Below are 24529 nucleotides of genomic sequence, written 5' to 3'. Positions count from 1 at the left end.
TTCCACACGCATGTAGACAAAAAGTAATTTCTCATTGTGTACCAACCTCGATTTATTTCGTTAGTTTTCGCATTGATTTTAGAGCCGAACATACTCCATTGCACTATCCTTGAACGCAAATAGTTTCAGCTTGGCCGTAATAAATAAAATGAATAATATTAATAAAGATCGGCTGGCAAGACTAATTATGAATTTTATATTTTCAAAATAGGTACATCCTTCCATTTTGCCCCTGCCACCAGTTTCAGACACCGGCAGACGGTTTCTTCAGCCGCCAGCTGCAGCTTAATGTAAACAACTGCACCATTCTGATGATCTTATGGGACGATCACCAAGGGCCCATATGCCCTTACGCGGTACTAGTGGCTAGAAGCAACATATCCACCTTTACCCTGGCCTAGTGCCTACTTGATGGAACAGCCTTGCGGTTCAACGTGCGACAAATGTGCCTCTTTGAACAAAAACCAACACCCTGTGTACCATAAATGAACAGCGCGTGACTCACGATAAAATTTTAAGGATTTGCGGATAGAGATAAAAGAAAATAAATGACTTTCGGAGTTCATTTGGCAATTGCAGAATATTCTATAAACATTTAATGTCAAATAAATGTACTTTACCATATTTACCGTGTTGCTGTTTGATTTTAAAGTACAGTTTCATATTGCGAATTGTGGCGCGCTGTGTTGTGAGCTGATCTGTGTTGGTTTCCGGGTTCTGTGTGAAGTCGCGTAGAAGACGACTGGGCGCGTTTGCCTACGCAGCACAGTAACGTCACAGAGAGAGGCGGGGAATATGAATGTTTTGATAATGTCAGGCTCAGGTGCGGGGGATATGATTTAGTGTTGCAAAAGCAGGTCAGCCAGGGCGATGGGGAAATGATAGGATTATCACAAAATGGCAGCTCCCAGGTGCCTGTTTTCACGTGCGTTTAATGGACGAAAACTGGGGTAAGGTCCATAGGAAATTGTTCTAAAATCGAGCGACTTAGGCTTAAAAAACATGGCCGACCCGTAGGGGCAATCAAAAATTTTGACCGAACCATTCCTTTAAAGTAAGCCTTCATCAGGTCTGAGGGCATGAGGGCCTGGAATCTGCCAAAGAACACGTCCTCATAGGAAGGTCTAGGCAGAGGAGTGGGTAGAGGCCGCTCTGGAGGGGCATGCCCCCAAGATTGCATTGAGACAGGTTGCCAAGATGCCCCCCCTTCAGCTGGATCCACAAAAACTAAAGGAGCGGATGTAGTAGGAAGTGAGACTGTGTGAGGGAGCGGTAACCTTGCACGCCAGTCAGTTGGCAGCCGAAAATGGTTTCTATTATTCATGTTTTGTGGAAAAGGCTGCTCGGCCCTCCTGTCGCAGCCATTGAAAAAGTTGGTTTGAAGGAGCTTGTCAAAATGGCTGCCTCAGGCCGTGTGAGTTGGGCTGCCATTTTGTCACTGCCTGAAGCGATCTGCGTCACAAGTTTTTGTGAGGCCATAGTCACCACAGGAGTTGTAGGATCTTTGCAGTCAGTTTTAGCCCTCTGACAGGGAACCTCGGCACAGCCGTTACTCGAGGACTTGGAGCATTTTTCGTAAAAATAAAAGGATAAAAAGTAATGTTTTGATGCTTCAAAGTGCTCCGGTCCCGTCCCAAAGGACAGAATGTCCCAAAAATATGGAGGAAAGGGGACGGGACGCAGGAGTATGACATTTCACCCCACCTGAAGTGACTGACAGTGTAAAAAATGTACATAGGCTTACATTTTATAAAATACCAAACCATTAATCTAGGGTGCTGCCTTGATAGGCCATGGAAGGCGTTATGTTATAAAAGGGGTAGACTCAGTAGAACCAAGATAGTGCAGGGACACTGCCATACATATACCACTACAGCCTCATATGGCCATTTACTGCCATCCTATTCGAATTATGCCAGGTCTAGTAATCATATGACAGGTAGAGCTGAACATTCCCAGGTGCTGCTATAGTACAGTACACCAAAAATAGCCTGTATTTGAGGACATTACCATCATATGTCTGTTATAGCCTTACAGCCTCAGTACAGTAAAAATATGTAGGTTTATTGCTTCTTTCACGGGCACGGGTAGTATAGCTCAGTGGCAACGAGACGACACAGAGCAATACAGTTTCGAATCCCGGTCCGCCCTTAGAAACCTCTTTGGTATTAAGCGCGTTATAAAAAACAATTATAATAATAATTTAATTTGCCAAGAGCATCCTCAAATGTCCAGCAATGCCCCCAATGTCAGTTAATACCTAATCCGATTGGTATGGTCGCCATATGTAAGGGGGGTGCGCATGTCTAATTTATGCCTTTATGCATTATATAAGGTACCATATGTGCAGCCTCACTGATTTCCGAGGGAGTGAGAGAGAAGCAAAAGCACCAGGTGAGAAGGGCTGCACAGACTACAGAGGGCTGAATAGACTAATAGGCATAAAAGAAAACATGGGGGAATGGAGTGTCATCATTCCTTCAAAGCCATCTCTCAAGTAAGTAACACACTTCCCTCTTTAGCTCAATCCCTCAACCCCCTCAACAAACAAGCCCACAAGTCAAACAGCGCATGCATTTTGATTTAACCCACTGTTCTTCCACGATACCCGTTTTCTCCCAGCCTCCTACACTGGCATATTAAATGTGCAAACAAACTTTAATTCAATAGAATTCAGGAAAGTGAAGCCCTTCATTACACCCTCTACATTCATTTCAACCAGCATTTCACTATGAGCATTTTTATAAAAGCATGACATGGTTAATTGTACACTATAATTTGTGAGAAAAATAGAGTAAAAAGTAAAAAAGTTTACAATCCATTGCGTAGGGTAACTCATGGAAAAATGCAAACAAATGCCAGATTACCAACAGTACACATGAGCATTTCAAATGGCTTCCATGATGCAGTGCCCACAATATCTTCCAGTAGTTCCATTGTAAAAAGTTTTCATGATTGTGCCCACAATATACATCCGCATGACCATTTGTGAATCACACGTTCATGGTACTTTGCCTCTATCCACAATATATGTCATGATGGCCATATAAAACATGTGTCATGCTTCGTGCACCCAAATATGTGCCACTAGTAGTCTGTAAAACACTTTCATTATGATGCCCACAAATTTTGGCAGCACGGCCCTGTAAAAAACTCTGTCATGCCACCTGTGCACAAATATATGCCACTTGTCACTGTAAACCTCTCTCATAATGGTGCCAGCATGATGCCCATGTACATTCAGTGTGCCAAACTCGGCAAACACACATGGTATATTATGTCAGATGATCTCGTGGAAAATTACCACCACAGTGGTTTCACAGAACTGAGGATGTACCTTTGTGGACATATTGACCCCTTCCTGAACCGCAACCCCAACTGGATTATTCCGTTTTCAGGAGGAAGCTTGCCCAGGGGAATTATTTTATAGATATTTCTCATGTGGTTCAAGGCCACCAGATGTGCTCGAGGGCAGAAGTGCACAGTGGTGTGTCCAGGAGTTATATTTGGGGAGGCTCTTACAGTTGCTGATAACAGTAACAAAATGTGCAACGTGTTTAAAAAAATATATATATGCATATATATATTTCCTAATGCATTAATAATCCAGTCTCATTCAACTTCAGACATGCCTGTTAAAAATAAGAGCCACAGCACGCAAGGAAGCAAAGACACACTTTTTAAAGCAACACTAATTTAAGCATGACATTCTGAGCTTATGCTTGGATTTATGGATCCTAACACTTTGGCATTTATAATCATTGCTTATCTGGCACTTTCACCAATTTATTTTTACCCATTACTCGAAATGAATGCTCATTTGTCAACCTCAGAAGGATGACAGTTTTGAACCCTAGCAAGGGTTACTCAACCTGTGACCTGCAGAACAGGCATAGGCCCTAGCAGTGGGCACTTAACCTGCTGAGTTATCATACCAGCTATTTCTCTTTATAAGTGCATACCACAGCATTTGGTAATGCATTGGCTCTAGGTGTTACATTTCTTCTTAACATAACACTTATTATTGAAGTGCTTAGAAGCAGTAGGAATATGTCATGGCCCACTAGTAAACTTGATATTAGTAGTATTATATTTCGTTTTTAAAGGACGTTGAGGGGACAGGAGAAAGAGGGCAGATTGTGATGAATCATCCAGAATCCTCACAGAGTCCCTATCTAAAGTCTCCTCCCAGGTGGCCAGGGATAAGGCAGCCGCTACCTGATACTAACCCTGGAGGTGGAATTATCCGGGTGGATCACCTAGGAGGAGAAGGCCCCCCAAAGGGACAGGATGATTCCAGTAGAAGGGACGCTGTATTTATCTTCTTTAGAGGGGGATATTCCTATTGTGCCAGAATATTTAATGGCTTATTGCAAGAGTAAGACTTCCCTTTACAAAGCAACACACAATGATGGTAGTGAAATCTCTTGTACTCAAGAGGGGATCAATATATGTGGAAATCAGAACCTTAATACTATGACTTCTGATTAATATTAATCTCCCTTAAATCTGGACCAACCATTAACCCGTTTAAAACCCTTCTTGGAAGATCTATTCACTACCCAGAGTAAATCCAATAATGTTGAATTTTGTATTCATGGCGCGCACCGGGAAGTGCACAGAAGTGTGCTGTTGGCTGGGAGAAACCCTGCCGTATCTTCTGTATTCTGTTGACATACTCATTAGCTGGACGATACAACGTGGATTGCACTCGCGAGCCGCGAGCGGAGGACGTCTTTTTGTGGAGCACCAGGACATTGCCTGACCCTGAGGTGATTAATGATGTTTGCCGCTAGGTCTTGTTAGTTGGATTGAGCAAGTACTATTCACGATCTATGTTAGCTTGGACATGCCTTTTTTACTACTGGCTCTAACTTTGCTAGGATTGGACACGCCTTTAATTGTTATGTATGCTGACTAAATTGAGAGGAAACTCCCTCCGGGAATATACACACGTCTTCATCAGTTGTATTCTCCCCTTTTTTCCTCCAGACACCGGGATTGGCCAGACATTGGTGGAACCTCCCCCTGACTTCCTCTGAGCTCCATTATCACCCGGTGACACAGCGCACCACGCGCGCGCGCATCAGGAAGTGCACAGAAGTGTGCTGTTGGCTGTTCGCGGTGCGCTGTGCCCTGCTGTGCCCCGGGGATAGATACTGGAGTCAAATGGAAAGTAAGTTGCTTAAACAGTCATAGATAAGGTTGAATTTTTAGAGATTTTAACTGTGGTTTTATTGTTTAATTAGGTGTGTTTGTGTGGATTCTTGTACATAAATGAAATTGCGTTCCGTGAACGTCATGAATGAGAAAATGGGTGATACTAAACAGGATAACGGAAAGCAAATTAGTAGGCCTAATTGGGCCTGCAAAAGGAAAATTATATCTCAACCTGGCCTATTACCCGTAGGTAAGCTTGCAAAAATGACGACATTCTTTAGTAAAATAGAAAATGCTGAAAAAATGCCCTCATACTGTGAGCAAAACATGACATCTAAAGAGATTGCATGCTCAGCAATAGAAATAAGGGATGAATTAGTAACAGCTTTTCCCTGCATTGGTAGTAAATTGTTATCACAGATGGTGTTACCACCTGCAATAAGTTTGTGCGATGAAAATATAGAAACCCAAGATGCTATCATATACCCATGTCCTACTGAGGGATGTGCGAATAAATTATATGGGGAAGAGCAGCCTGAACAAGGCGATCTTCTAAAGGCAGGTGAAAGGTTTGAAGTTGATGCAGAGACAGGACTTATAGTGATAAGAAAAGCCCACTTAGCAATCAAAATAAGGCCCCTCACAGACCAATAGTAGAAAAGGCTGGGGTCACCATAGAAAAGCCAGAAGCCATAATAATTGAATCACTGGACGAAACTAGCTTTGGTAGCATGAATACCGAAGATCTTTTTCAAGCACTTGAAAATGCATTAACTACCATTATTGAACGATGCGAATCCATAGAAGATAAGTTAGCGATCCATTCATTGCTTCTATGTGATTTAAGTAAACGTAAACAGAAAAACATGATTGATAAAGGTATGAATACCGTAATAGATATAGAAGCTAATATCGTATGCGACTGCGAAAAAACAAATGTCCAGATAGGGTTGAGTCTCCCTGGTGAAAGTATGAATGAATATAATGTGCGGGAACATAGTCCATCAAGAAAAAACAGTATGCGTGATAAAATGAAACATACTAACCCAAATCATAAAAAATATACAAGAAAGGTACAAGGAAGAAAAAAGAAAAATAAGTATGGGCAAGCAGCAATGTATGGTACTAAAAAGATAAGAATGAGCAAGAATGGATGCATAATTGAAACTGATGATATCATTGAACATGGGAAATTAGTTGATAAGCCTGTGAATGAGCCTAGAAACCCAGTAGAACTAAAAGCGAAATCAATGTATAAAGAACAAACTACACAGGTGACCATAATGTAGAAATCCATGAACCTAGAAGTGTTGGTGGTAGTGGTAAAATACTGAAGAAACAGAATAAGGTTAATGAGATTGACTCAGATATTAGAGACTTTTTTATTGTCCCTCCAGAGTCTCTTGCAGAAAAGACCAATACCAACTGCCAGTCCCCCTTAAAGAAGAAAATAAGTACAAAAAGAGAAAGAAAGCTAAAAAGGAATGTGCGGATGATATTTTGAGAGACGTACATAAGCTCTATGAAAGTACAGTAGGTACTGGAGGTGTACAGAGTAACATAAGCAATACAGGAAGCACTATATGTCAGAGTGATATTGCCAATTCTAAGAAGGGACTTGATTCAGTAAATAAGGGAACAAATAAGTGTACGCCATTGCTTGAAAAAGCCAAGGAGAATAAGAATAATATGATGTGGGCAATTCAAATTGAAAAGATTGATTCAAGTGAAATGGTGGTACTAAATAGACAAGGAATACTAAAACTATGTGCTACAATCATACCATTGAGGACGGTTGTATCTGAGGATCTAAAAATAATAGACCAAGTAGTCAATCCTACCCGGATTATAACCAATATATGGTGTCATGAGCAGACAATACAAGAGTTCATATTGAGTCAAAAAGCCCATTTTGAGAATATGGGCTATACATGTAATGAAAAACTCATACCTAGAGAAAAATATGTAGTGATTCCATCCGAACAAGTTGAACACAAGGCAGAGAAAGTGAATAACAAATCTAGTGTGATACAAAGCAACCAACAGAATTTGGTTGCAGTGAATGCTAACCCTCCTCCCGATCCTATGATAGCTGACGGTTACTGGCAGTGGCTTCCAATTGCTTTCAAACCCCATTTTGAAACATGTTCCTGATGACCGCGAGATAATCCTGTCCTGGAATTCTCATGGGAATGCACAGTATTCAAGCATCGATGGGCTGATCGCGAACATCGCCAAATTTAGAATAGTTGCCCTTCAGGAAACATGGTTGGTAACTGACTGTGAGATTGATGGACGAAGTAATCATGTTAGTGCTGCAATACAAGGACCCAGAGGACGCCCAAAGGGAGGTCTTATGATCTCCATTAAAGCTCCTTGGTGTGGGACCAAGCACGAATCATCTACGAAGATGATACTGGTTGTTGTAGTAACATGCACACTGCCTTCAATAGAGAAATTCATCCTAGTGAATGTATATAATCCTCCTGGGGGAAAATTTAATAGGGAAAACATCCTAACACTAACCAAAATACTGACAGAGTATGGAAGTAAATTACCAGTTATTATAGTCAGTGATTTAAACATAAAGCTCAGATATGAGTCTGAATTCATCGACGTTGAATGGAATTCTGAACCAGTAAGAATAGACCCCATGAAAAAAGAAGCAAAAGATTGGACTTCCCTACTAAACAAATATCAATTACTTATCCTGAATGGTAATACACCTGGCGACTCCAAGCACTTACTAACCCGTATAAGTGGAAATAGTATGACAACCATTGACTATATAATTGTAAATAAAAAAGCAAGAATGCTAATATGCGATATGGCAATAGGTTGCAGAGAGGAAAGCGATCATATGCCTCTCTATCTTTGCCTTATAGATAAAGCCATACATAATTGCGGATATCATATGAATGGTGATATAGAGATAAATGAGGCAGGAAATCGTATTAAATGGAACCCGCAAAATATTGAGAAAGGTAATGAGATCGCTGTACAATTATTAGAAATGTTTATAGGTAAATATAACAATGCTCTGAATGATAACATGCACGTAATACTCAATGATTTTGATTTCATGACTGAAACCATTAAAATATCGTTCATGGAAAAAAGAAAACATAGAACAGTTAGAGAAAAATGGAATCAGACACATAACAAGAGTTACGATAGTGTGATACATAAGGAAAAGAAAAAGCTTAGAGATGGTCTCAAAGTACTCATAAAAGAGCAAGCCACAGATGCCACCCAACAGATACTAACACTGAAAAGGCAGTATAAATACTGGTTGAAATCTTACCAGAATAAGAAACATGAAGGCACATGGTTGAAACTGGCTCACGCCTCAATAAGCAGAAATAGTAAAGAAATGTGGACCATTATAAATGCTAAAAAAGAAGTCTCCTTGCCTATTAATTGTGTGACTGAAGGTCTATGGGTTTCCCATGTGAAAAGTACACTGGGAACCATACGAAACGAAGAAGGCGTGACAGTGATTGCCCCTACCCAATGGAAATGTACCATGACTGAAAGCATGTTGGCCAAAATAATAAAAAGACTGCCAAAGTCAAGAGCAGCTGGACCAGACAATACGTGCAATGCTCTATTACAAAAGGCCCCTGATCTATGGGCAAGAGTGTTACTTATTTTATTTAAATGGATCAGGTGCTATGGGAAACTCCCTGAGACATGGAAAAATAGCATAATATTGCCAGTATATAAGAAAGGGCCACACAAAGATCCTGCCAATTATAGAATGCTGGCCATGCTTGACATACCGGCCAAAATATTTGCCAAAATCTTGTTAATTGAGTTGAATCATTGGATAACCAAATGTGAAATCCTGCCAGAGAATCAATCAGGCTTTAGAGCAGGCTCCTCAACCACGCATAACATAGTTAAACTTGTAACTGCAATAGAATACTTACACAAGGTACGTGGATTGTCGGTATATGCTGCATTTATCGATTTTTCGGCGGCATTTGATACCATCACTAGGAGTAAGCTATGGGCCAAGCTTATTAAATGGGGAATACCTTCAGGATTATTGTATATGATACAATTGCTATACACTGACACATCGGTCCGTGTTCGTCTAGACCTTGAAGGTAGACTATCTGATGCGATTTCTACCCTGCGTGGAGTCAAACAAGGCTGCACATTAGCAGCCACACTTTTTAATTTATATCTGGCAGACTTTCTAAATGAGGTCAGTAATAATTACATTTTTGACATTAAGATCAGCACAATTAAGCTTGGGTGGCTAGGTTACGCTGACGACATTGTATTAATTGATTATACACCTAAAGGCCTCCAAGTAAAATTAGATGAATTGGTTAAGTTTGCTTATAAGAATGATTTGGTCATCAATACTGATAAGACAAAAGTGATGACATTTGACTCCAAAAACTTGAATAGAAACCATAAAGAAAAATGGATAGTAGAGCAAAGACACCTCAAGGTCGTAAATGAATACAAATATTTAGGAGTGGTTATAGACAATAAACTGGATTAGAAAAAACATTGGTGGGAAACTAAGCAAAAATGTATGATAGCCACCATGGCTCTAAGTAAATTTATTGGTACTCAAGGGAATATTTCTGTAAATACTGTGATCTTGCTATATTCTGCTAAAATTGTTTCCTGTTTACTCTATGGCGCGGAAATATGGGGTTGCCATTTTAAAAAAGAGTTAAAATTATTCGAAGCTAAAATGCTTAAGATATTATTGAGGGTGCCAAAAAATCTGTCTAATGAATACATATTGCTGGAATGTGGATTGACAAGTGTGAATAGTCGGATAGAGATAATGGTGGCTATGCTATATGTCAAGCTTCGTCGTCTCTCTAATGGCACGTTTGTAATAAAAGTTATGGATCAATATGTTAGATCTTCAACCAAACAGAATTTTGTCACCATAAATAAGTGGCATAAGATTTATGATAAATGGACAAAAAGTGACAATGATGATTGGCTGTTGTTCTCCATTGTGCAGATCAAGTGTAAACTAAAAAGGCTAATTAGTGAGCAAGATAAAGAGCAGATGACAGTGAATTTGGGTGAAAAAGTAAATTATGGTCCCTTTCTAAAACACTTGATGTCCAGAGATGGTATACCCACCTACCAACATGCTTTTCCAGAAAGCATAACGATTAGGTGGTATTTAAAGTTTAAATTTAACATCTGTAATACTCTAGACATACTAGGTCCAAAAACGCTATCCATAAGGATAGTCGATATTGTAGATTATGTGGGAATAATACAATAGAAACTGCGTACCACATAATATGTGAATGTGAGAGTATTGAGGGAATACGCAGAAAATACCTGATGAAATATAACAATGATACATCCACATGCAAAATGTCTGAAATATGGACGAGTCTTATGAATGGAAAAGACACAAATGTAATATTTATATGATGAAGCTTTTTGTGAATATTTTAGAGATTTTATCTGAATTATCAAATGGTGTTTTAAAATTTTTATAGTGATATTTTTTAAGTAATGAAGTTCAAGTGTATGAAAGATAACATGAATTGTGATAAAGATGTGATTTTATGTACTATATATGTAAAACTGTAATGTTATATGCATATTAAATCAATAAATATTCATGGAAGAAAAGGTAATCAGAAAGTTGGAGACTTCAAGTCCCACAATGCTTTAAGTACTTGGACGAGGAAGAGGGACTCGGAAGCACTCGACTGCAAGGTGCAGTCTAGTGGTTCTAATGACCCACACCTGAGCGGGACTTTTGAATATATAAGTCCCCCTCAGGTGCTGGCTATTAGAAGAAGAGGTGGAGCAGTTTCAGAGGCTGTCAGCCACAGCTGTCGTGTAAGGAGAAATGAGCCACTGGAGCCGCTGCTACCTTTGATGCAGAGGTGTCGGTCCATAGAAGGTCGCCAAGTTTGATGGCCTTAATTGCTGAGGCTGCACAGCGGGAAGCGGTATGGTAGCAGGCTTTCCCCTGAAGAGAGAGGCTCTCCTTATTGTGCGTGGTGTCCCGGTGGCTGTCAAGCACCGGAGTGCACTGGCGTGCTGTGTCCCAATGGCTGGCAAGCACCGTAGGGCACTGGGAGCAAGAGAAGCTCATTTCCTGGTCGGCATGGGCTGGGGGAAACCCAAAGCAGACTGTTGTGCAAAAGGCAGCAGCAGAAGCGAACAAAGAGTGTCAGCGGATTGAGCGGACACATTTGCAGGCACCAGTGAGTTTATCATTGACCACGGAGCGTACCGGGATTACTGATCGGCCGCTGGCCACTGCTAACAGTTTTGAATACAGAGCTAACAAAGAAATCCCATTGACAGCTTAAGAACTTTATAAAGAAAGGTTATAATCATTACCATCAAAGCCCATGTTATTGCCAAGACAGAGAGGGGGCTATACTGGAACAAGATGGCCATAACCAGGGCCCATATATGCCTCCTGGCCACTTTGGTTGCACCTTCCAAATAAACTAAAGTAAAGTAACCACCATTGCCAAAGTAAAGAGGGGGCAATATTTTACAAAGCATGTACACCTTATTGACCAAACAACAAGAGAACATTGTCACAGAAAGATTGTAACCATTATTGCCAGAGTGAGGAAGAGGCAATAGTTGAACAAGAGCTCAACAAGCATTGCCAAAGCCAAAGAGAGGTAAGTGCAATAAAGGAATATTGTGAGCAGTTACTTGATGTGAAGGTGGGAAAACAAGAGTTGCAGGAGAGTAGCCCTCCTGGTAGAAAGTATCCAGAAGGAGAGAAGTGTAACCTGAATTACCTATGGCAACTACAACAGTGGAACAAACTGCACCAATGTGAATCATGTTTTCCCAGAAGAAGTTGTGATTTTGATGTTGCTGAAAGTGAAAAACTTTTCCAAAAAGGCTTGAAGTAACCCTCACCACAGAATCCCTGTAGTGGTGTTAGGAGCTTTTTGTTCTGTCAGGCGAGTATACCAGAACAGGGACCTTTTAGTGGTAGTCCTGGCAGGTTAGTGGACCAGGAAGAAATCATTGAAGTACTAAATTGTGATAAAGACTTTTTGTTAGGATGAACCTTTGTTACAGTCCAAGTGAATGACTTTTAGAGTAATAAGGACTTTACGATCAAAGCCTTGCTACAACAAGGAACTTTCTTATTTGAGCTTTTGAAAATCCTGTTTTGAATCTGGGGAAGGATGCACAGTTATCAGTTTTATGTTAAACATAACTGTTAATTCTGTCTCTGTTGAATTGCCATATTTTACCTTTCTGAGTTTGATGTATAAGTGTGAGGGACAGATTCCTTTTATTAGAGTGCTTTCCTTTAGTTTATTTTCAGGCAAGGAAATCCTTATTAGATTAGGGATAGTGAGGCGTTTGTCAAACCCCTATGAGTTAAATAAATGGCTTCTTGTGAAAAACCTTTACCAAGTTGTCCGCCTCACATTTCTGACCCCTCACGAGATATCCTAAAAATTATTTATTTTTAACTGCACAATTGATTAATATGCATACAGTGTCGCAATTGGATAGCTCAGCAAGTTAAAAGCTCAAATCTGACGTGTGCCAGCCTGCACTTTCCAAGTTCATATTTCATTAGAGCTGAATCAGCACTTCATCCTTACGAGTATGATAAATGAAGTACTATTACATTTCGTAATAATAACACCTATTTTTACAGTGCTTAGAAGCAGGAGGAATCAGGAGTCAGACATGAAGCTCTATACATAAAATATGGGTATTCCCCAAAAATAACAAAGAAAAAATGCTGCATGCGCATTTAGTGCGCATTCGGCATGGACGAAAATCCTGAATCCCACAATGCTGAACAAGTGGAGTGGGTTTGAGAGGGTGTCCCCCACTCACCTTCTGCATTATGGGTTCGGGGCTAACAGGGGGGTCCCCTGCTTCCATCATATGGAAAGCGGGGGACGTTTGTCTAATGAATGCATTTGACATTTTCTAAATGCGAAGACGTCAGCTTCGGCATAAGGCTGCTTTATACACGGCTGTGGTATTTTAACGTAGAACCAAAAATATGATATAACACCAACTATTTAATTTTAATGCATCAAAATGTGTCGTATTTTTGCACACACTGATAGGGCTCAGAAACATAAACCAATCAAGTTGATTCTAAATAAAAAGAAAGCTTTGGATCCGGAGCATCTAGTCTGCCTGGTCTAATTAGACAGGAACTTAAGGGTAAAGCTCTGCAAGCACCCTGGAAAACACTGAGGAAAATTAACTGACCACAAGTTCCAACCTAGAACAATTCTTTTAGATACCAACAAACATTGAGAAAGTGAACAACAAGTGAACTGTTGCATGTTGGAAATTGTGATCAATTACCAGTAACCTACTGAGCATGTAAGCAATCAGAGCACTGTAATTCTGACCAGCAACAAGACACAGAGTAACTTTATACGGTGGACAGCTACATAGGTAAAGAATTGGTTTCAGACAGGAGTAGAATCCCTTGGCCTGGTCAATTTAGCCTTTTAGCCCCCGAAGTTGATAAATCAAGTACTCTTTCGTCACAGAAGCTATGCTATGTTAACAAGTATGTATACTGTGCCCGATCACCACAATAGAGGTCTTACGGCACTGAAGCTTGTCTGCAGAATGGTGTATTGTGACCCCAGTTAGGGTAAACTGGTCTGTGGGTGTCTGAAGGTAAGAGAAGCTGAAGCAGAATAGGAAAGCATTGAGCACAATTTAGAAGTCATTTAAACATTAGTTTATTCAAAAAGTACAAAGTATTTTTTTTTACAAACAAATAAGTAGTTAGAAAGCAAATACAACAAATGGTAATATACCAGAGAATCCATACAATTTATTTCTCTGGCACACAACACTTACCACATTCCAGAAAAGTGGATTGAAAATGATGCAGAGAACAGCCCCAACAAAACGGACGTCTGTGACGTCGATATATGTAGCAGGAGCCATGATAAAGCGGTTGCCCCCTGCAGGAAGAAGAACCACTACTGAATGGCTGCTTTTTTTACTATTTTTACATATTATTAATCACACATTTTATTTAGGGCAAAAAAAGACCTGAATTTTCAGTGGGTGCTTGAAAAATAAGGACTTTAATCAGCAAAACAGTGCTCATTTTATAAACCACAAAGCGATAAAAGAAGAGTAAACCCTGCTACGGCGCGCGCCTGAGACCTGCACTGAGTGGATTAAGCAGTGAACTAGCTTATCAGAGCATGTATATGGTCACAAGCATCTCAAAGGCAAAGTTGGTGGGCCCTGTTTAATAATGTCAGGCATCTGCAACCTTTGGAATACCAGATGCTTGCTACAACTTACACTACAACTCCCTAGATAGCATTGTCAATAGTTAGGGTTCCAGGTAAACTAGTAAAATCTTGTCATAAAAGAGCCAACTATGTGAACAGAGACCTTCTGCTTAATCCATTAGTAAATGCCAATAAACTTGCACCAAAAATTGTTTGCGCAATCACATTCAGTAATCACGCCAACAAAATTCGATAAATCATCTGTAAATATTGGTCAATTTTAAGACCCCTACTATCTGATTTGGATACCCCTACCTTTACATTTAAAAGGGGTCACAACATGCGGGACATTCTAATCCATTCTATGTATACTGATCAGAAGAATGTATGCAGTCAAAGTTCTATCACTAACATGAAACCAGTCAGGGACATTACCCCATGCAGTGCTTTTGCCTCATGCTCCACTACCAACGGCATATACACATTCTCTTTAGGCACCACAGAATGGGAATTCTGGCAATTTACAACAAAAGGGGTAATCTATTGAATAGAATGTTCATGTCATTCTAGGCAAATAGGATGGACTTTGAGACCAGTCAAGACACAGAATTTATAACACAAATCTAGAATTAGATGCCAAATGTTAGGTGCCCCGCTTGTCCAACATTTTTGGGAGGTTAATCCTAAACCTAACAAATTAAGATGGTGGATTATAGAGAAAATATCCTCAGATGTACCACTGCATGTTTTTAGTTGTACACTCACCCGTACGGAACAATTTTGGATTTACAGTTTGAATAAACACATTTCTGGTTTAAATGATTTTTTATCAGTTAGTCTACTTTAACAACATGAATATAGATTAACACACAACGGCTTAGATACAAAGGTAAATATGTAAAACGTGACTTGTAAATAATTGAATTGTTTGGGAAGCATGATACTGACATATGTGTTTCTAATTCATACAGGAGTGGAAACATCACATTTCATTTTTACACATCCCTGAATTCTATCTAGGGGGGTCCAGAGTTTGGGCAGAAAGTGGGAGGTTTATCTCCAGGTTTTTACTGGAGGTAAACATCTCCACTTTCTGCCTATTTGCAGCGCTATTACCACGGCGCAAATTGCGCCGCAGTAATAGCGCCCAGCATGCCCCATAAAGTCCTATGGACTCTTATGAAAATGGGGACTTACAGCCTTACCGCAACTCGTGATCTGGCGCTAATAACGCTGGACCGAGTTGCGGTATTGCTATTTGCAATGGTGGTATCCCAGTGGATTTACTGCCGGGATACCGCCAACCTTGTGATAGATCACTAGGAGTTAATTCGTTTTCGTCTTCTGATATGGCCACCACCTTCGCCTTCTGTCACTTTTTACATAGACCACATCCAAAACAGAGGTCAACCCATTATTATTTAGTCACAGGGGCCCAAGTAGGGCAAGGTAAGCAACACAAGAAAGAATAGACCCTGTACTGTTTCACAAAACTGGCCTAATAAAAAAGTAAGGAGCACAGACTATAAAGGTTTTCATATGAGGGTGACGCTATCAACACATCTACGTACTCGATCAACAGTGGCATGCCAGACATCTCTGATTGAATTCCAGACCACCTTCCATGATTCCACTTTTTTGCACTGAAGAAGTCTTTATGTGACCCTTACAGCCATTGTCACATTAACGACCGAAACTCGAGCTGCCACAATTCTACTCGTTTTTGTGATTAGGGTTCTCTAACTGCATGAGATTCATTGGTTACAAACTGTTGTGATGTAGGTTTTAAACGTACCCACCACGAGTTACAGAGAAATGGCGCGGACTGTTCACTATTGACAGCGCTTGCTGAATTTTTACACCAGACAAGGGGAGCTGATCGGATTGCTCAGCAACCAATTTAGCTCTTGTTTTGTATTCGTTGTTTAATTTTGCTTTTGCATGTGGGTTTGTTTTAGACACATATGTTTGTATGAATGAGTGTGTGGATGAGTGAATGATGGTTGGTTGTAGTACCTCTCACAAGACAAATTGTAGCTCATGTGAGGGAGAGGGGGAAGAGTGGAGGGGTAACCGTAATTGCTTTGAACAATTGATGACTTGTGTCCCCCAGTTGTGTGGAATTGTCTTAGGTTATATTTTGACTTTGTATAATAATCTTTTGAATACATTTACATTTCTCAAAATAATGCAGTGCTCTGTGGTTTACTAAAATAAGCATTTATTAAGCCAGTTTTGTGGAGCAGTACAGGGGTCTATCATGTCTTGTATTACTTTTAACATAGACAGCTGGTGTTTATCTTTATGCACTGCAGTAGGCCACACATCGAACATTAGGCTTCCCGGAATAATGAATTGATAAGGTCGATGCAGCATAACTAAGGTCAGAGTACAATGCTAGTTAAAATGTAGTCATGGGCACCCCTCTATGTGAATGAACATGGCAAAAATGGCCTGTTCTTTGGGAAGGTACCCACTCTAGAGTCCGCAGCCACACTTTAGCTCACTCTACCTTTCACAGATGAGAAATATCCATTTGCATATCAGTCTTTGTCCCGCCCACATGGGCAGTTCAGCACCGAAATGCTATGTCAATTCCCTTCTGAACAGAAGTACCAACAGCAACCCATACACGTGTTTCAGCCTTGTTGGGCATCATCAGTGAGGTCTTTAGTCTGACTTTCATTTCTGACTCACAACACTTCCTATATATGCTTGGAAGGGTTGTTGCCAATTAGGTTTGGGGATGGTTTCTGTTTCTCCCCTGCTCCCCTGCAGTCTCTCCTCACTTCCAGCTTATTTTTCATTGCCACACCATTCACCTAGGGTACATCTGTGGTTGGTGGGTCAGATATTGGGTGTCTCATTTCTGTTTGGCAAGCAAATTCCCTGTGTGTTCTTGATTCCGTTCTTTTGGTGGAATTCTGATTTTCCTTGGTTGCTCGCAAGTGCACTTCAGGAGTTGGAGTCCTGAAATGGAAAAGAGAGAACACGAGCCAGAAAAAGTGCTGGAAGGCATCATGTGAAAAAGAGTGGAACCTTTAGGAACATGTATCGCATGTTGTTAGGGAGAATTTTCATTTATGTGCCAAATCTCTTTTACCTTAGAGAGACCCAGCTCTTTTGCTGGACTTTAATTTTAACTCCTGAGTGAGTGGGACATTTTTTTTCACTCTCTCGTGTGTTTTCCTGACTATGATTTTCTGTGTTTCTTACTGTTTTATGGAGTCTGGTAAACTCAATAGGCATCTGCTTTTGCATTGTGACACACAACACCTTTTGTGTAGTGCCACTGAAGTGCCTTGGACTTCTCATTATGTTTAACTACATTTTCTTGGGAGGGCTACTGTTCCCAAGAATAGTAAGATGACCACTGTTTTACTTAACTTTACTTTTATGTGGAGTGCTGGGGGGTTACATTGTTACACAAGGAATGGGTTAAATGAGTTACTGTTTGTTACACTAACTCACTTGAATGGCTAGTGGCAGTTTTTTTTACTACCTGGTGACATGTATCTGCAGGCTGATACCTCTGCTGGACTTATAATTACTGGCACCGTTCATACCGTCCCGCCACATTCTGCTCATGGGTTCCTGACAGCCTGCCAGGTCTTACCTGGTGGGCTGGGCAGCACCGGCGAGCAGAACTCGTGATTGCACCGGCACCGTTATCAACGGTGCCAGTGCAACCATGCTCCCCACCCCCATTCTGCCCTATGCGGCAGAATGGGGATCGGGAGCCCGGCAATACCGCCACCCACAAATGGGCAATTACCGGCCCATTCAACTCGTAATGGGCTGGTTATTGCCCAATCGCGGGTGGCAGGGCCGGTAGTGATTAGGCCTCGTAATGAGGCCCAGTGTACTTGTAGATGGCCAGGAGACTTCTGCCATCAGAGACACTGGGGCCAGCATTACAGTGGTTGATGAAAGTTTCTTCAAACCTGAGGATGTACCTAAGGCACCCAAAGGTCCCACTAAACTTGCTGGAGGCCCTATCCAAATAGTTCCTATTTTGCCAGTCCACATCCGTGCAATAAAATGACTGTACGAATTCCTATTAGTGTACAATCTGATGTACCTGGGAGAGTTCTGTTGAGGAATGACTTGAAAACTCTTGGCATAGTCTCCAGTATCCCCAGACCTCCTAGCAAAATGAAACAGGAGCTGACACGCTTGGCTAGAGAGGCAACCTAAAGAGACTCTTAGTTTGAGATCAGGGAGAAATCCAGTATCTAAAAACCAGCAGACAGGCCAAGCTTCCACTTCAAGAAAGAAGAAAGAGACCAAGGAGAAATCCAGAGTCTGTGGAAAGAAAGAGGGTCTCAAATTCAAACCTGCTCTGAAGACAAGGACTTCCCTGAGAGGACACTCCCAGGTCACCCCAGTGACCCCATCCCCAGCTGAGACTGAGTGGATGGACGAACCAACTCCTGAAAACCCAGCTACTGGTGAAACAGAACTGGAGGAGATCCTTCCCTGCTTGGAAGATCTGGATCCTAGAGACCATCCTGAGCTGCAGGCCTTTCTTGCAGAAGGTTGACCCTCTAGGGCAGATTGCAGCAGAGGACAGAGCAAGTGTTCCTCTCTAGAAGGTCCGAGACAACAGACAGCTTCCCAGCTGCAAGGGCAAGAGCCAGGGAAGCATATACTCTACTGGGAGGATGGACTCCTCTACAGTGAGTCTATAGAATCTACCCCGGGGGACTACAGGAGACTGGCAGTACCCCAGGAGGTGAGATCCAAGCTACTACAGCTAGCACATGAGATACCTCTGGCTGGATACTTGAGTTCCAAGAAAACCAAAGAGAGGCTTTCTATGTACTTGTACTGGCCCAAGATGGGTGCAGATGTTCACAGACATTGTAGAAGCTGCCAGACCTCTGGCAAAAATGGATCCAAGAATGTGGCACCTTTAGTGCCCCTCCCAGTGGTGGGAGTTCCTTTTGAGAGAGCGGGGATTGATATTGTTGGTCCCCTAGAACCTCCAACTTCCTCAGGCAATCCATTTATATTGGTTGAGGTAGACCATGCTACCAGCTACCCTGAGGCCATACCTATGAGAACTGTTACTGCCCAGGCAGTGGCTAAGGCCCTCATCTGTATGTTTACCAGGGTTGGGTTTCCTAAGGAAGTTATCTCTGACAGGGGGTGTCACATTTTATGTCCCACGACATGCAAACCATGTCGAAAAACTGTGGAGTAACTTACAAGTTCTCAACTGCCTACCACCCTCAAACAAGCGGATTTGGTAGAGAGGTTTAACAGAACAATGAAGAACATGATAGGTTCCTTAGAAGAACCCCTGAGAAGAAAGTTGGACATTCTACTACCATGCCTTCTATTTGCTTATACAGAGGTGCCTCAAGCTGGAGTGGGTCTCAGCCCCTTTGAGCTCGTCTATGGTCATCCTGTCAGAGGCCCTTTGGCCCAGATTAAAGAGGGTTTGGAGAGTCCTCCATCCCTAAAGCCAGTCCGCGCCACTGACTATGTACTAGGCCTCAGGAGGACGATGGTACTTCTGATGACTGAAGAAACAGAAAATCGGAAAGCTGGTCAGGCTCTAGTCAAACATTGGCATGACCAAAAGGCCAACATGGTGGAGTTTACTCCAGATCAGTTGGTATTGGTTATGGTTCCTACAAGGCAGGTGACCTTACAGGACAAATGGATACGACCCTTCAATGTTGCAGGCAAACATGGAGAGGTGAATTGTTTAGTGGACTTTGGCAACCCCAAGGAGGCCCCTAAGGTTTTTCACACTAACCGTGTGAAGGACTTTGTCTCTAGGCCAGAACTGCAAGCTTTTCTTCCAGCCTCTCATCAAGAGGAGGAGGACAGTGAGCCTCTCCCTGATCTCCTGTGGGGACACCCTTCAGATGAGACAATCGTAGGAGTTAAAATCTCTTCAGATCTGACTTTGCAGCAACAGGAGGCGTGCAAATCTCTGTTAACTCAGGTTGCCTCCCTGTTTTCTCTGACACCAGGCTTTACCCCTTGTGGCAAGAATGATATACTCACTGGTGACAGTCTCCCTGTCAAAGGCAGGGGCTACAGAATGTTTGATCATGTCAGAACTCACATAAAGGAGGAGGTTAACAAGATGCCTGACCTAGGGGTTATAGAGCCATCTATCAGTCCATGGGCTAATCCAGTTGTACTAGTGCCAAAAGGGAGAACCATGGAATTGAGATTCTGTGTGGACTATAGGGCTCTGAATGCAGTCACAAAGACGGATGCCCATCCTTTACCAAAGACAGATGAGCTGGTGGATAAACATGGAGCTGTCGAGGTCCTCTGTACATCTGACTTGACCTCAGGCTATTGGCAAATAGCGCCAACAGACCATGCCAAGGAGAAAACTGCATTCTCCAACCCGGCTTATACCAGTTTAGGATTATGCCTTTTGGACTAAAGAATGCACCTGCTACATTTCAAAGGATGGTGAACCAGGTTCTGAATGGGTTAGAAGACTTCTGCTTGGCATACTTGGATGACATTGCAGTGTTCAGCACCAATCGGGAAGACCATCTTCATCAACTTGGATATGTATTTCAGGCTCTTGAACAGGCCCACCTGACCATAGAGGCAAGTAAATGTCAAATTGGTGAGAGCAAAGTGGTCTACCTTGGACATGAGGTAGGAGGAGGTGAGATTACGCCCTTGCCTTGTAAAGTACAAGCTGCACAGGACTGGCCCACCCCCACTACTCAAACCCAAGTGAGAGCCTTTCTAGGTCTCACTGGGTACTACAGAAAAGGCATTGGGAATTATGGGAGCATAGCTTCTCCCCTGAATGTCATCTCCTCTCCAAAATTTCCTAAGAAGGTCAGATGGAATGAGGAGTGTGCCAAGGCATTCGAAGGGCAGAAACAAGCCCTCAGCAAAGCTCCAGTCTTAAGAGCTCCTGATTACAGCCAATCCTTTAATGTACAAAAAGATGCTTCTAATACAGGGATGCATGCAGTCTTAAGTCAACTGAATGAGCAAAACAGAGAACACCCTATTTGCTTCACCAGAAGAAAACTGAAGGACCGTGAAACAAGGAGGGCAACTATAGAGCATGTGTATGTTGGCATTGTGTAGTCTTTGAAGAAGTTTAGGTCATACTTGTATGGTTCTACTTTCCTTATTCAAACTGACCACAAACCCTTGAGATGGTTAATGCAAATGAAGGGGGGAAATCCTAAATTACTTAGATGGTCTATCAGCCTACAAGGGTTTGATTGAGCATAGGTCAGAATGAAATCACCAAAATGCTCATGGTCTCTCCAGGAAGTATGACCGACTGGAACAAGAGATTCATGCAGGAGTGGATTAAATCCTCCTGTGTCTTGGTCTGGGGGGACAAGTTTTGGGGAGAATTTTCATTTCTGTGCCAATTCCCTTTAACCTTAGAGCCCCCCAGCTCTTTTGCTGGACTGAGGACCTTTTAATTTTAACTCCTGAGTGAGTGGGACTTTTTTCTCTCGTGTGTTTTGCTGACTCTGATTTTCTGTGTTCTTTACTGTTTTATGGAGTCTGGTAAATTCCATAGGCATCTGCTTTTGCAATGTGACACACAGCACCTTCTGTGCAGTGCCACTGAGAAGTCCCTTGGACTTCTCTTAATGTTTAACTACATTTTCTTGGGTGAACTACTGTTCTCAAGAATAGTAAGATGAACCCTGTCTTTCTTACTTCTACTTTTATGGGTCCAGCACACACCACCCTAAGTGGAGTGCTGCGGGGTTACATAGTAATTCCTTTAACCCATTCCTCATGTAACAGTTTGTTACACTAACTCACTTGAATTGCTGGTGGCAGTGGTTTCTTTTTTACTACCTGTGACATACATCTGCAGGCCGATACCTCAGCTGCAGTGCTGCACCCAACGGTGACCATTTTCACAAAATGGCCCCGTCTTCTTTTTTCGCCATTTCTTGTCAGTTAGTTTATTTTGGGCTTTTACTTTTAACGAAGCCCGCTCAGGCTCCAGTGTGTCTGGAAAGGCAGGAAGTGAGGGAGGGTCCCGAAGCTTCCCTGTTCTTTGTCTCTAGGTGTGCCTGAGTGAAACCAGTTCCAATTGGCTGGCTGGCTGCCCTGCAGGACAGCCACCCTCCTTTGTGATTGACAGCCTAGGCCTGTGAATGAATGGGAACTTGCATAAAAAGCAAGGTTTTTGGGACCAGAGGCAGAGTCGACCACTGTAGGACAACATCCGAAGAAGAAGACGTGAGAAGAAGCCAACAGCACCATCATGAACCGCAAAGTGCCTGGTGAAGCCCTGCAGCTGTGCTGACCCTGTTTTCAAATTGAATGGGAAGACCCGTACGGGACCACTTCCTCCCTTAGGCTGGTGAGACCAACTAGTCCCAAGACAAACTCTATTTTGGCGCAACCCCAGACTTGCTGCGTCTTTCCATGGCTGCAGAATCCCAATAACCGGTGTACCTCGACCATCTGTGAGTGCATTGTCTTCCACAGTGCGAATCCGGCCCAAACTTCGTGGGCATCCAGAGGACCCTACAGAAGCAGGAAATCCGCATCCAGAGTCCCCTCACCAGAGTCCAGGACGAGGGATCAAGGAACATCCAACCGGAGCTGTTCATTTTTCTTTGGCGCTGAGAAAAAGGCGCCAAAACCACAAAGAGCCGAGGAATCCACTGCTTCCGAGTCTCTTTCTCGAGTGCTGCCGCAGGAGCCCACCAGACGTCCTCCCTTTCGTCACCACGACCAAGGACCACGAACAAGGGTCTGCTGCATTGCAACCAGAAGCAATCCAGCTGGAACAAGTTCTTCAATTCAGAGGTACTGTGGGGCTTGGAGTAAATTATCCTTTTGCCATTTGGGGTGCTTCATACCTTGGGGAGTGCTATTTAACTCTACTCTACTGTACTGGCCTTTCAGCTTGTGCTTCTTCAAGGTGATTCCTCTTGAGTTGCTGTGATCTCTATTTGAACTTCTATTTAAGAACATGTTCTAAGAAGAAGAGCATCAGCACTTTGACTTTGCCCATTGACTTTGGCTATCCTGGCTCCCTAACGGCCTCCTTCTGAACCTATTGGCTTTTGCAGTGCTCGTTCCCTTACAGGTTTTAATTGTTGAAAACTCTTAATGCCGGGATAACAGACTGCCTGCATCCCTTTGGGAGAGTCTAACTTTTTATAGAATACCAGTATGTTCTGATCTAACCCTAACCTTTCCCACCTTAATAACTCAATAATGCAAAGGTGATACAAAATAAGTGTTATACTGACATCAAATGACGTCACCCTTGGTGCTGGAAGATGTGTAACATGTGAAAAATTACTCACCTGCTTTATTGTTCACTTTTTTTATTGCATCCTAACTTGGGATTAATGGTACTGCTAGTTACTGCTTTTTAAAGAATGCTTTAAATATCTTTGTGTATAAATAAATAAACATGTATTACATAACTTTAAGTGTGTACTTGGATACCTGTATTCACCGATTTCATTGTACAGCTTTACAGCTCACATTACCCCCTTAAGATAAGCCTGGCTGCTCAGTCACACTACCAACTTGTGCTGTATAGGCCTAATTAAAAGGTGGGTTACCTAATACCAAGAGATAGGTCTTGTGTAGTCTCACACCAGATGGACTGCACTAATTCTTACCTAACACATGTCAGGGGATAGCAGGGACTGGGTACCCCCAACTCCCTCTCTCCACTTCCAGAAGGGGTCCTTATTCTCCTCTGACATGGTCATGACACTCGCCCAGTTACATATCTCCCACCTTTCCCCTAGCCCCCCCCCCCTCTTTTTGCCAGCTATCTAACTCAGCCCAGATGTTATTCAGGAGTTTCACTCCACCCAGATCCTCTGCTCCCGGCGGCATCCAGTCATATTGAAAGTTCCCGGATGTTCTACAGCTTCGAGTTTCGGTTCGATTAGTCCATCTTGTGTTTACCTCAAAACAGCAAAGTGAAAAAAAATAACTATCTAGAAAGCAATGAATATACATAGTTCTGTGAGGCACTGGCTGTGGGGGCTAGGGCTATAGTCACTGGTTCAACCTTATAAGCGACCTCTTCATTAACAACTATACCTTTGCATAGCTCTCAACCTTTTGTGTTGCAAAGGCAGGTGAAAAAACCCAATTTTGTTTTTGGCGGGTGAGAACCCATTTAAGTGAAT

General features: G+C 42.2%; 1 protein-coding gene across 1 annotated transcript in view; it reads right to left on the bottom strand.

Annotated features, from left to right (window-relative positions):
* The window catches only part of PEMT (phosphatidylethanolamine N-methyltransferase), a 1987238-nt gene that overhangs the window by 1959669 nt on the left and 3040 nt on the right, over positions 1 to 24529 (bottom strand). Inside the window, exon 2 of the mRNA XM_069645727.1 lies at positions 13999 to 14105. Coding sequence (XP_069501828.1) covers positions 13999 to 14088 — 90 coding nt within the window. The 5' untranslated portion in view covers positions 14089 to 14105. The remainder of the gene's footprint in view (positions 1 to 13998; positions 14106 to 24529) is intronic.

The sequence above is a fragment of the Ambystoma mexicanum genome, chromosome 2p (genome assembly GCF_040938575.1).
Source record: "Ambystoma mexicanum isolate Mex_15411 chromosome 2p, UKY_AmexF1_1, whole genome shotgun sequence".
Lineage (NCBI taxonomy): Eukaryota > Metazoa > Chordata > Amphibia > Caudata > Ambystomatidae > Ambystoma > Ambystoma mexicanum.
This window is presented reverse-complemented; position numbering and strand designations above follow the sequence as displayed.